Below are 12960 nucleotides of genomic sequence, written 5' to 3' on the forward strand. Positions count from 1 at the left end.
TCCCTCCTCTCTGTGTTTCCAGCTGGGCCCAGCTCCCTGCAGGCTGTGCATCCATCACATCCCTTCCCTGTGTTCCTGTAAAACAGGTACCCAGTGTCTCCCTGCACCACAGCAGCCAGTCCCACCAGGTTATCTATCCAGAGGATGTTGAAAATATTTTATCCTGCTCTTGCAGACCAGGGAAACGAGATTTCAATGTCAGCCTTCTAAATACTTGATAATTCCCACCCATTTTCAGTTCTGTATGAAGCAAAACCTCATCAAACATGCAAATGATCCCAAACCCAGGTTTAATGAGGGGTGATTTGGGCTGCTTGGCCATCATACCTTAATTTTTTTCCCCACAATTAGAAAATTGTGTTTTGAATGTGCATGAAAATAGAGCAGAGGTGTTCAGAGAGCTCAAGGACTTGTTTTGCTCAGGTGGAGCTCGAGTCTATATGGCTCACTTAGAAAATTGCAGAGGTGTTTGCACTTTGAGAGTATTTTCCTGGGCACTCACTGGGTGTGTTATGCCCCAAAGAAGGAATAACAAGGAGTAATGTCTGGAAGGTCAAGCCAGAAAATCTTTAAATTTAGCAGCTGGAGGCGTGTTGTAAGAGAGAGAGGGTGAGTAACCGGTGAGAGGAGCCAGCAAGGAAGTGTCAAGTCCTCAGTCTCCTCACGCCTTTAAATCAAGACCTTTCTGGACCAGACATTTTGGCTCCTGTTCCTGAGGTGCTATTTAGCAACCCATGATAGATGTGGACTTGGATTAGGTCACCCAGTGATCCCTTTATAGCCCAAAACCCTAGAGAGACTCTACAAATGGCCCTTCAGCTCTCCTCCCTCAGCTCTGTATTGGCAGAACAGAACCAAAACAGGATCCTGCAGCCCCCATCAGGGAGGGTTTTGCTGTGCTGTGGGTTTGAGCTGTGCCAGTGTCCCAGGAGCATCCACCTCCACAGAAGCTGCTCTGTGATCTCAGCTCATCTGGGATATAAAAGTCTGAATTTTGGAAGCGTTGTAGGTGGACAACAGGATGAGGACCACCCATCTGTGAGGGCAGAGGGACCAACAGAAGGACAGGGTGCTCCCCTCTGCTTCCATCTGTGGGGGTTCTTTGCAGGTAACAGCAGCTCCTGGCTTGCCCATAGGTGCAGCATCAACACAGCCCTTCCTCTCCCTCCTTTCCCATGACTCCACATCTCCAAATATTTGGCAAACACCACCCTCAGGCCCTGGTTCTCATTTCCTGCTCTGGATCAGAGCAGCCCCTGCAGCATCCAGAGTGTGGAAGAGCCAATATCAGGTGTATTCACCCCAAATCACAGAGCTGATGGCATTAAATAAAAGATGTGCTGGGGAAGGAGAGGGCATGGGCTGTGCTTTGCTGCCGTGTCAATACAGGCTGTGCTGCCTGCTCCAAAGTGACATTTTTAATTGGATTGGCTCAAAGCAAGAGTCCAGTTTCACAACAGAAATCATTATTGCCTGCGTATTGTTCAGGTGAACCTCGAGCTTTTCTGGTGCTGCAAACCACTCAGGTCAGAGCTCAGGTCCCTCTTGGCTGCTGCCTCTGCTCAGCAAAATTACAGATAAAAAAGGAAGAACAAGGAAATGAGATTTTGCAGGCAGCTGGTCGTGTCTGATCTCTGGTGAATTAATGAAAGTGATAAACTCATGTTGCCTTTGGTCCCATAAAACCCAGTGCAGAAGGATGCTGAGCTGAGCAGTGCCACCCCACTGTGGGACAGTTCTGCAGCATCCCCTCCCTCTGTGCTTTGCTGTGGATCATCCAGGGCTCATCCCTGCCCAGCCTGGAGCAGCTCTGGGAGGTTCAGGGCACACAGCACCTAAAAAGTCTTTTTGTTAGAGGGTTGTTCCCTTCTGCATTCAGACCTGCCAGGATCCAACACAGTGGTTGGGTTTTGTGTTCAGAGAAAGGAATGGAGCTGGGGAAGGGTCTGGAGCACCAGGAGAGGCTGAGGGAGCTGGGAAGGGGCTCAGCCTGGAGAAAAGGGGGATCAGGGGGGACCTTGTGGCTCTGCACAGCTCCTGACAGGAGGGGACAGCCGGGAACAGGGACAGGAGGAGAGGGAACGGCCTCAGGCTGGGCCAGGGAAGAATTAAATTGGATATTGGGAAAATTTCTTCACCCAAAGGATGGTCAGGCATTGGCACAGCTGCCCAGGGTGAGTCCCCATCCCTGTGGAGATTTAAAAGCCATGTGGATGTGGCACTTGGGGACATGGTCAGTGGTGGCCTTGGCAGTGCTGGGGGACTGGATGATCTTAGAGAGCTTTTCCAACCCAAACAATTCTGTGATTCCATGAAGAGCCCAAGGAGCCTGGCTGAGCTGGGGACAGCAACACAATAATGGGACAAAAAGCCCAGGGCCTCTCTTCTCCTTCTACTATAAAGCATCTAATATGGAAATCTCAGAGCTAAACCTGCAAAACATTTTCCCTCTGCAGTTTATCCCCATAGCTGTTGACGTGCTGCAGGTGATTGAGTCACCCAGAGAAGCAGGGAGCTCCCACTGCTGCAGCAGAGACCCCAGAGCCCCGCAGAGGGACAGGGTGACACACACAGCGCCAGCAGCCAGGCACTGTGTGGTCCCTTATCTCCAGCAGACATCTGCCAGGAATTCCTGGGGAGTCACAGCACTTGACACCACATGGATGGAGGGAGCAGGGCTTGCCAGGACCGGGGTCTCCTCACACAGCTGCTCCAGGCCCCATCTGGCCCAGGATCCTGGCTCAGGGAGCAAGGAGGGGCAGGCTGAGCTCGCACGCTTCAGCACCAGATGTGCTCCTGCTGCTCCCCAAATCCTCCAGGGAGGAGTTTGTGAGGTTTTTTTGGGAAAATCTCCCTGTCTTGCTCAGCACCAACCCAGGGAATTGCAGATCTGTGCTTCCTGCCACATCCACAGCCAGGTGGTCGCTTCTTCCCCACCACTGCTCTGTGGTAACCCTGGGCGCTGGGAATATTTCTCTGTCAGCTCTGGGGTGCCCTGACCCCCAGGGCAGCACTGACTCTGACCCTCATCCATGGAGAAAGTTTCCTAGAGCTCAAGATAGACTGGAATCCACAAAAGTGGAAATAGATTATAGAGAGTAGTGTTTGAGGAAATTGAGGTTTTGGGATTTTTGGTGTGTTGTGGATGGCAGCAAGATGGAGGGCACAGAGTGTCATCCTGGGTTTCTCCTTCATGCTTCTTCTTCCTCCTTCTCCATGGGTTTGGGTGGCATTTTGTAACTGGGCAGAAAAGTCTGCATTGTGAGCTCTGTGGGGTCAGTTATTGGGTTAAAAGGGGAAATAATCCAGGTGTCAGCTCTTAACTGGATAATTTAGTCTGAAAAGCCCTTGGAACAAGAGATTGTTGGCCATTTTGTGCCTTGCTGCTGAACTCCCAGCAGTGAGACTGTTTTACTGATAAGAAATAATAAACATTGTCTCAAGTGCCTTAAATGCAGAACCCAAAAAACCCCACAACTGGTACCCCCACACTGCTCCAGGGTGCTCCAGTGGCTTTGGCTCATGGGGGCCAAACCCTTGGTGGCCTCTCAGTGCTCCATGCAGGGGGAAGCTGCTTCCCATTCCCATTCCCATTGCAGTTTTCCCTTCCTGTGGCTCCAGCCTGGCTCGTCCCCATCTGTGTTTCATAAGCGCCGGATCCCCGCGGCTCGGGCCGGTTTCATCCTGTTCCCTCCATTGTTCTGCATCTTCTGCTCATGTTTCTGCTCAGGGTCACTGCCACAGGGATGAGACCCCAGTCTCCTCCTCCTCCTCCTCCTCTCCTCCTCCTCCTCCCTGCCTGCAGTGTTTTCCATGGTTCTGCAGGCGGGTTCCTGCCAGGCAGCAATGCTGGATGGCTCCCTGTGAAATTTGGCACTCAGGAGCTTTGTGCATCTCTCCCTGCAGCATTAAAGTGCATTTTTATCCATCTCTCACCTTCTAATGCCCACAACATTATGTGGGAGGGTGTCAGACATAAGGGAATTTTTTTCCGTCCCATTTTTATAACTTCCCCCACTGCAGCGTGGCGGGGTTGGAAAATCCCCAGAAACTCAGGGATTTCAGACAGCCCTCAAAATATTTTTGCAGAATAGAAATTCCAGGCGAGGGGGTTTCCCATCTAAAATCACTCAGGGCTGGTTGGGGAAAATATTCCTGTGGCTCTCCAAGGCCTGCAGCCACACATTGACTCTGTATTGAAAGTCCTTGGCCAACTCTTCAGCCCTGGGGACTTCCCTCCTGAGTTATCCAAGCACTTTATTAAATGCCATGTCTGGTAATGAAGGGCAATATTGGTTATTTTAATTTGAAGTGTATTTATTTTAGGAGCATAATGGGTTTCTCCAGCCAGCAGATGCCTGTGGAGCTCCCTGCTGGCTCTGACTGGAGAGGGGAGGGAGGGGATGGAACCAGCAGCACTTTGCTTGTGGCCTGAAATTCCTGCTGGCCTTGCCACTGCAGCAGGTGTTCCTGAACAGGCTCAGCCCATTCATCTCCATCCCTCACTTTGCTCCTGGTTTGATTGATTTTAGAATTGAGGATAAAGCTGAGTTTGAGGAGCTCAGTGCAACATGATGGGGGCTTTGGTGGGAAACCTCTGGGCAGGATCTCCTTCCCTGTCCCTGCTGGAGTGAGAGCAGGGCTTTGCTCAGGTCTGAACCCCCATGCCTTGAAAAGTGGTGCTGCACTCAGTGCTGGAGTTACTGCCAGCAGAAGGGTTGGAAACTGAAGGGATTCATGGCACACTGTGATTTCCTCACCCACTTTTTCTGGTCTTAACTGTGAGGTTGATGTGTGCTTTGGGATGGAGATATTGCCCTGCCAGCAACAGGGAAAGCTGGATGCTGCCTAAACATGTCATTTCCTGTGGCCATTCTCATTTCTGAAATAAAAAATGTGAACTATAACATGTTAAAGCTGGAAAGGAGGGAAGTGGAATGTTTGAGGTATTACAATAATCCTGATGTTTTTGCCTGACCTCACATTTCTCCCTGGTTTCATTGCAGGCTCAGGCATCAGGCACACAAAGAGCTTTACGCCTACAAACAGGTGAGATGATCCTCTGACTTTTTTTCCCTTCTCCATAATGCCAAATCCATCAATTTTCCTCTCCTTGGGAGGTTTCTGGCCCTGTCCCTGTTGATTTTATTGTCCCCAACCAGGACCATCCCTCACCTGCTCATCCCTGAGTTTCCCAGTTTCCCACTGAGGTCCTGAGCAATGGGAACATCTCCACCTCTGGAGCATCCCCACCTCTCCAGCCTCACCCACTGCACAGCAGTGATGCCATCACTCCCCCAACCACCAAACTTTGATTTTGTGGGGTCTGGATCTGGCTGATCCAAATCCAAAAGCCACAGGGCTTTTCCAGGGAGCAGCTCCATGGCAAGCCCAGCTCTTCCCTGCACCCACCTGTTCAAATAAACACAGCCCAGGGGTGGGTGTCAGGCTGCTGCTTCCATGTCCTGTTTTCTCCAGGATTTGTGGGATTTTCTGCCTCTGACCCCTTGATCTGTGCAGGAAGCTGAGTGGAATTGGGCTGAATTGTCCTGCATTTATGGCCCTGTCCAGGTGCTCAGCTTGCATGGAGGGAAAATGAATGGTAGCCCAGGAGGGTTAAATTTGGGAGGAAAGCTCCTGGATTTGGTCCTTGTGGTTTTATCTTTCCCCTTCCCCTGTCCCTGCACAGGGCCCCTCGTGCTCCCTGGCTGTGCTGGGTTCACTGGGGGGGTTCCAGTTCTACTGGGACACTCAGTGGGATCCCTTTGTGGAGATTTTTCTGGGAATGCTGATGGCAGAAGCTCTGTCCTGACCCCACTCTTTGCCTTGCAGGTCATACTCAAGGAGAAGGTGAAGGAGCTGAACCTCCATGAGGTGAGCACATCCTGGGGCAACAAAAGCTTCCTCACCCTCCTCTTCCTCACCCTGGGGAGGGGGGAAAACCCTCAAATTCCACTCCCCTGGGAGCAGAGCATGCAGCCAGCTGGGCTTTGGAAATGGGGAAAAATTCTCTGTAAAAATCTGGATTAAACCCTCTCCCTCCTCCTGGCTCCCCTTGGCTTTTCCTGCATCTTTACTGTTATTTATTGTGTTCTTCTTATCACAGTGATAAGAAGCTGTGGATAAGGGGAGGCCAAGGCAGTCTGGGCCGTGTGTAAACAGTGTCCCTGAGCAGGGACGTCCCTCTGGGGTGTGACAATGCCAGCACAGCCCTGGGCAGGGAAAGCTGCAGTCAGGATAAACTCACTGCCCCAGCTCTTGCAAGAGGCAAATCCCTCCTCCCTCCCTGCCCCCGGGGGCTCAAACACCTCCCTTTATCTCCATGGCCTCCCAGGCTCTTTGGGGCTGAGCCTTTCTATTCCCAGCCCATTTTTCCTGATGAATTTGAGCAGGAATCTGCTGAAATCCCAGTCAAAGCATGGCCTGGATTGATTTATTCCTCTGGAGATAACAAAAATGCCCACCCACATCCAGGCACCAGGCTGCTCATGTGCTCAGCACCAGCTCCAGTTGTTTCTAAACCATTTTTTATTTTATTTTATTTTATTTTAATCCCCTGAGCAGAGCCCATCCCACGTTTTACCCTGAGCCTCCACTCCCCACAGCCCCCAGGGTAAATCCGAAGGGCCCCGGGGTTGTGAGCAGTCCCTGTTCCAGGCCCCTATTTCTGATCCACTCCCTTTAAACCGACCTGCAGTGGGTTTTTGTCAGCACACAGGCTTCAAAGCACTTCCTGGGGTGAGAAATGGGCTGGAGGAGGGATTTGGGAATGTGCCAGAGCCGGGAATGGCCTCAATAAGCTCAGCCCTCCTCCTCCAGCTCCGTTCCCAGCTGTCTGCAGCTCTCCCAGCTTTTGGGAGGACCAGGCCTCTGTGGGGAAGAGGACAGAGCTGTTCAAGCTCTTCCCTGGGGTTTGGAAAAGCCTGGAAGGGTTTAGCTCAAAAAGATCCCATTTTGGGGCATTTGTACCTTGGCATTTGCAGGCAGTGTTTCTGGAAAGCAGAGGAGGGGGGAGGAATTTTCCAACAGGACGGGGCGGCTGCCCAGAGCCCTGAAAGCTCCCCCCCAGCCCTTCCCTCCCTGCCTCTGCCTCTGGTTTTCCCCTTTTCCCATCATTCTGCCTCTGCCAGGCCCTGGGGGAGCTCAGGGTGTGTGATCCTCAGGGGGTGACCCCAACAGCTGCACTGAGAGATCCCAGGCCAGGGAGGCCGGGAAAACCACCCAGGAATATCCAAAACCCCCTGGGATATCCAGGATGAGCAGGAGGAACTGGCTGGGAGGGTGAGGGAGGTTTTGGCTGAGAAAACAGCCAGCAGCTTTCCCAGCCCTGGCACAGGCATGGCAACAACCCCATTGCCTTTTCCTCTTCCCAGAGGTGTCCCTGTGGATGCAGCCAGTCCCAGGGAGCAGGCAGCAGCGAGGATCCATCCCCTGCACCCTAAAACCTCAAACACTTCCCAGCTCTGGGGCTGTTCCCTGGAGGCTCTGTGGTCCCTTCCAGCAGGAAAGGGAGATCCTGGAGTTTGGGCAGAAAAATTTGGGAAGGCTTTAGGGGAAATTTCTTCCCTGTGAGGGTGATAAGGCCCTGAGAAGCTGTGGCTGCCCCTGGATCCCTGGAAGTGTCCAAGGCCAGGCTGGATGGGCCTTGGAGCACCCTGGGACAGTGGGAGGTGTCCCTACCCATGGCAGGGGGTGACACTGGATGGTTTTCAAGGTCCTTTCCAACCCAACCCATTCCATAATTCCCTGATTTCAGCCATCTGGTGGTTTTTATTTGCAAACGTTGCTCCCTGAGCGCTGACACTCCCTGTGCATCCCCCCCTGCAGATCTGTGCCGTGTGCCTGGAGGAGTTCAAGCCCAAGGACGAGCTGGGGATCTGTCCCTGCAAACATGCCTTCCACAGGAAGTAAGTGTGGGCAGGAAAAGGGAAAAGGGGCAGGAAAAGCCCCTTTGGGTCACCTGGGGCAGCTGCAGAACTGAGTGACACTTTGGGGAGCTGGGCTGGGACTTGTAGGGTGCCCCGTGCTGAGTCAGCACTTGGCCTTGGTGATCCTCATGGATCCCTTCCAGCCCAGTCTGTCATTCCATGAAAAATGTAAATATATATATTTTCTATTGGTGTGGTTTATAGAAAGCAACCCCATAATAATAATAATAATAATATTAATATTAATAATAATAATAATAATAATAATAATAATAATAATAATAATAATAGTAGTAATAACTGTACTATGTAATATTCCATATGTTAAAACTACAGCATATCCTACTACATATTACAGATATTTTTATATTCTCTGTATGTTTATATATACATTATGTAGATTTAAAACATTATGTATTTATATTTATATATATTACATATTTATACATTTATATATACACTATACTATATATGCTGGATATACTATCTAAAACTATATTAATATATATATTATATATTATATATATAATTATATATTAATTATATTAATTATATCATATATGATTATAATTACATAATATATAATATATATTATATATAATGTATATATTAAATGTGTATATATATACTATGCTATATATACTGGATATACTATCTAAAACTATAATATATATATTATAATATATATATTATAATATATAACATAATATATAATTATATGTAGTACATAACATCCATAATGGTATGATTACATCAGAGTTATTTACATCTTTTTATTTATCCATTCACATTATATTGTGCATTATTGCTATATTATTTACAGATTCTGTGTCTATAATTTCACAGACACCTTTTATGTATATATTTTGTTTATTTTTGGTAGGTGTATGCATTTTACATCCCTATTATATAAATATAACATATACCTATAACTATAAATATAGTCTATAAACATATATTATATATAAATATAAATAATGCACAAAACATATCTATACAAAATCCCTATATATAAACAGAGAACCCCCTCAAAAAATCCCAATAAAACATAAAGGCATCCAAATGGTGAATTAAAAACTGGGCAGCAGCAAAGCTCCAGGGCAGGTAAAGGGGCTTGGGGGGGATTTTTGCAGCTCCACATCAAGGTCAGGTGTGTCCCCAGTGATGTCAGGTGTGTTCTCAATGATGTCAGGTGTGTCCCCTTCAATGTCTTGTGTGTCCCCAGTGGTGGCAGGCATGTCCTCACTGATGTCAGGTGTGTCCCCAGTGATGTCAGGTGTGTTCTCACCAATGTCAGGTGTGTCCCCATCAGTGTCAGGTGTCCTCACTGATGTCAGGTGTGTCCCCACCTGTATCAGCTGTGTTCCCACTGACATCACATGTGTCCCCATCAATGTCAGGCATGTCCCCGCTGATGTCACGCGTGTCCCCACTGACGCCCGGTGTCCGGTGTCCGCAGGTGCCTCATCAAGTGGCTGGAGGTGCGGAAGGTGTGTCCCCTGTGTAACATGCCGGTGCTGCAGCTGGCGCAGCTGCACGGCAAGCCGGACCCGGGCCCGCCGCAGGGGCCGCTGCCCGGCTCGCAGAACATCGTATAGAGCATCGTCCGTCCCGGGCCGGGCCCGGCCGCGCCCGCCCGCGGCGCTCGGACACAACCAAAGCACTTGGGCCGCAGCGGAGCGGCCCCGAATCCCGCCGGGATGAAGCCTGGGCTCGGATCCTCCGCCAGGGCCGGGAGGGGACTCGGCGTCCTCGGCGTCCTCGGCACGACCTCCTTCTTCCAGCACCTCCCTCCTGCAGCCCCGCGGCCGCCGGGAAGCCAAGGGGGCACCCGGCGAGCTCCGGGGGCTCCACGGCCCCGAGCTCCGGCACTGCCGCCCCGAACGGGGCGGGCCGCGAGCGTCGCGGCCGGTTCTGCTCCCTCCTCTTCGCCTTCGGTTCCTTCGCCTTTGCGGCTCCCGGCAGGAAAGGGGTCTCGCCCCTGGAGTCGGGTGTCCCCTCGGCACCCGGTGTCACCCCTGGTGGTGGCCGTGCGGGGTCCCCCGGGTTTGGATTCCCCTCACCCTCCTGAGGGTGGCTGTCCCTCCTCCTCGGCTACCTCAGGGGCCTGGAGCTCCTGGAAGGGGGCGCCAGCGAGAGCCACGGCGCGGGGGGCAGCAGCAATCCCGGCCGGACAGCTGCAATCCCGGCCGATCCTTTGGGATCATCCCGGCCGGACAGCTGCAATCCCGGCCGGATCCTTTGGGATCATCCCGGCCGATTCTGTGGGATCATCCCGGCCGGACAGCTGCAATCCCGGCCGATCCTGTGGGATCATCCCGGCCCTTCCAGCCGGGCTCTTCGGGTTCCCCTTGCCAAAACACCCGAACCCCATCAGTGCCTGGGGGAGCTGGGCCATCCCCCGGCCTCTCCAGGTTCTTGGTGTCCCCTGCTGTCCTCAGCTGTTGCATTCCCGGGGTGGGGAGGGGGTGTCAGTATTCCCGGGGCAGGGCTGGGGGGGCTCCTGGTGCCGTCCCCCCTCCCTAAAAAAACCCGGGACTGTTTATGGAGCGTGGAGCCTCATAGACGTGTTTGTACACTACAAATTCTGCAGCAGAATATTTTTTAAAACATTGGCTGGTTTTGGTTTTTTTTTTTGGTTTTTTTTTTCCTCTTGTTTGTTTGGGTTTTTTTTGTAAGCTCTATTTTTGTATATTTAATTGCTATTTGAAAATTCTAATAATGCGTCTTTTTTGCTAATCACACTCTTCTTAAGGAAAAACCAGGAAAGAAAAAAAAAAACAAACAAAAAACAAAAACAACCAAGAGTTTGCATGTGATTTGACTTGAATTGTAAATAAAAGCAGGTTTTGGAAGCGGGGGTGTGTTTGCAGGGGGTCTGTCCCCCTTCCCTTGTTCGCTGTGACCCTGGGGATGTCCCCAGCAGGGGAGGGACAAGGCTAGAAGAGGGGAAGGTTTGGGGTCACGTTGTCCATGTCCCCTTGCCCCAGCAGCATCCCATGGGGACAGGCTGGCTGCAGAGCACCCCAAAGCCCCCATCTAAGAGGGATTTTGCAGGAACCTGCTTAGGGAGAGGATATTCCTCTTCCCGGCCCAAATCCCTAATGCCGATCTCCCTTAGGCTAGGGCAGGGTTCAGCTCCAGCTCAGCGCTGTGGGATCCCCGGGGGTGCAGCTCCATCCCCTCACTTTGTCCCACTCCTCCTCCTCCTCCTCCTCAAGGCTTGGCCAGGCGGGTGCCAAAGTCCCCCTGGGTTGTGCCCATGGGGTGGCCGAGCTGGGGTCACCCCGGGTGGGGTCCCTGCAGGGCCCCGGTGCGAAGGGGGAGGCAGAACCCCCGCGTGTCCTGTCCCGCTGTCCCTGTCCCTGTCCCCGTCCCTGCCTGCGGGGCTGCTGCCCTCTAGTGCCGGATCCACCTGGAATCCTTGGGATGAGCAGGAACCCTAAATCCCATCCCATTTCATCCCGGCATGGTCAGAAACAGCACCCACTGTCCCAGGGTGCTCCAAGCCTCATCCAGCCTGGCCTTGGACACTTCCAGGGGTCCGGGGGCAGCCCCAGCTTCTCTGGGAAATCCATTCCAGGGCCTCCCCACCCTCACAGGACAGAATTCCTTCCCATTATCCCACCTAACCCTGCCCTCTGGCAGTGGGAAGCTGCCCCTCAATGTCCTGATCACCTTCTCCAGAAGGATCCCCAGGGACTGTGCTGCCATTTTTGGGATGATGAACTCGCTGGGTGCCTTCCCCCTGCTGGGACAAGGTCTGGATCTCCCACAGAGCTGCACAGAACAGTTATTTGTGGTGTTTCCACCCCACAGCTCCTGCTCTAGATTGATGCTGCACCCTCCCCACCAACCCCATTCATATCCATGAACAGTAATGAAGTTTTTCATCAGAACCAAAACTGCTGCAATTTCCCCAGAATAATTAATGTGCTTTAAATTTTTCCCCCTTCTTTAAAATATTTTGAAATACAAATGATTCCCAGAACCTGAAACATGCAGGGAGGGAGAAACAATCAAAGATTACCAACAATTATTTTCAGTGACCTAAAAACCAAGTGGGGTCAACCCAAATTTCCCCAGAATATTCCTGCTCATTCCCACCAACATCCATCCCACTGTGCTGGAGCTCCAAGAATGAGACATAAAGCAAACAAAGGGTTTGAAACATATAAAAAAATAACTAATATTTTATAACAAAGAAAAAAAAAAAAAACCAAGCACTTTACAAAAAAGGAATAGACAATAAGCCAGGAACTTTGGTGCTGGAATCAGACCGTGCTGGAGCTACTCCAAAATCCAGAGAAAAAGGAGTTACACAGGCTCAGTACAGAGTGAGGAGAGGAAAACCTGCAGGATGCTGAGCCCAGGGATCAGGGTCTGGGATTGCTGCTGGAATTCCCAGCCCTGCAGAGATTTCCCAGCTGTCCACAGCACAACCATGGCAAGGTGGCTTCCTAATAAAAGCCAGGCTTTTCCTGTGGATCTCAAGGATCCCCACACCCTCCCAGCCCAGCCTATCACTGACCTCTTACATCAAGGAGCCACACAGCTCCCAGCACACAGACAATCCAAAAGCCAAAGTTTCTGTGTCTTTTCCATGAGTTTTGGCTGTGGGGGTGGGTGAAGGGCCAGCCAGGTACATTTGTGTTAAATTTCAGGTGGTGCAGCAGGAGCTGAGTCTAGAAACCCTTCAGTCAGCACTCAGAAATGGAGATGTTCTTAATGGAGAGTTTGGGAACCTTTGTATGATTTCACAAGGAGTGAAGAGCAAATGACAACTTGAATTCAGCTGATCCCACACAGGGTGCCCAGAGCAGCTGTGGGTGCCCCTGCATCCCTGGCAGTGCCCAAGGCCAGGCTGGACAGGGCTTGGAGCACCCTGGGACAGTGGGAGATGTCCCTGCCCATGGAATGAGATGGTTGGAGGTCTCTTCCCACCCAAACCATTCCCTGAGCTGCATGATCCTGGAACAAACACCAGGACACAAATGGAACTTGTGTAAGGCTGCAGGAAAAATAAACATTT

General features: G+C 51.2%; 1 protein-coding gene across 3 annotated transcripts in view; it reads left to right on the forward strand.

Moving 5' to 3' along the window:
* Positions 1-10858, forward strand: part of RNF24 (ring finger protein 24) — a 29775-nt gene extending 18917 nt beyond the window's left edge. For all 3 annotated transcript variants that reach the window (XM_054293302.1, XM_054293301.1, XM_054293300.1), the window contains 4 exons: positions 5007-5049; positions 5833-5874; positions 7828-7907; positions 9388-10858. In XM_054293302.1, the coding sequence (XP_054149277.1) occupies positions 5007-5049; positions 5833-5874; positions 7828-7907; positions 9388-9526 (304 nt within the window). In that variant the 3' untranslated portion in view covers positions 9527-10858. The remainder of the gene's footprint in view (positions 1-5006; positions 5050-5832; positions 5875-7827; positions 7908-9387) is intronic.
* Positions 10859-12960: the final 2102 nt, after the last annotated feature.

This window comes from Melozone crissalis, unplaced genomic scaffold (genome assembly GCF_028551555.1).
Source record: "Melozone crissalis strain CALT ecotype California unplaced genomic scaffold, PUWL_Pcris_2 ptg000132l_1, whole genome shotgun sequence".
Taxonomy (NCBI): domain Eukaryota; kingdom Metazoa; phylum Chordata; class Aves; order Passeriformes; family Passerellidae; genus Melozone; species Melozone crissalis.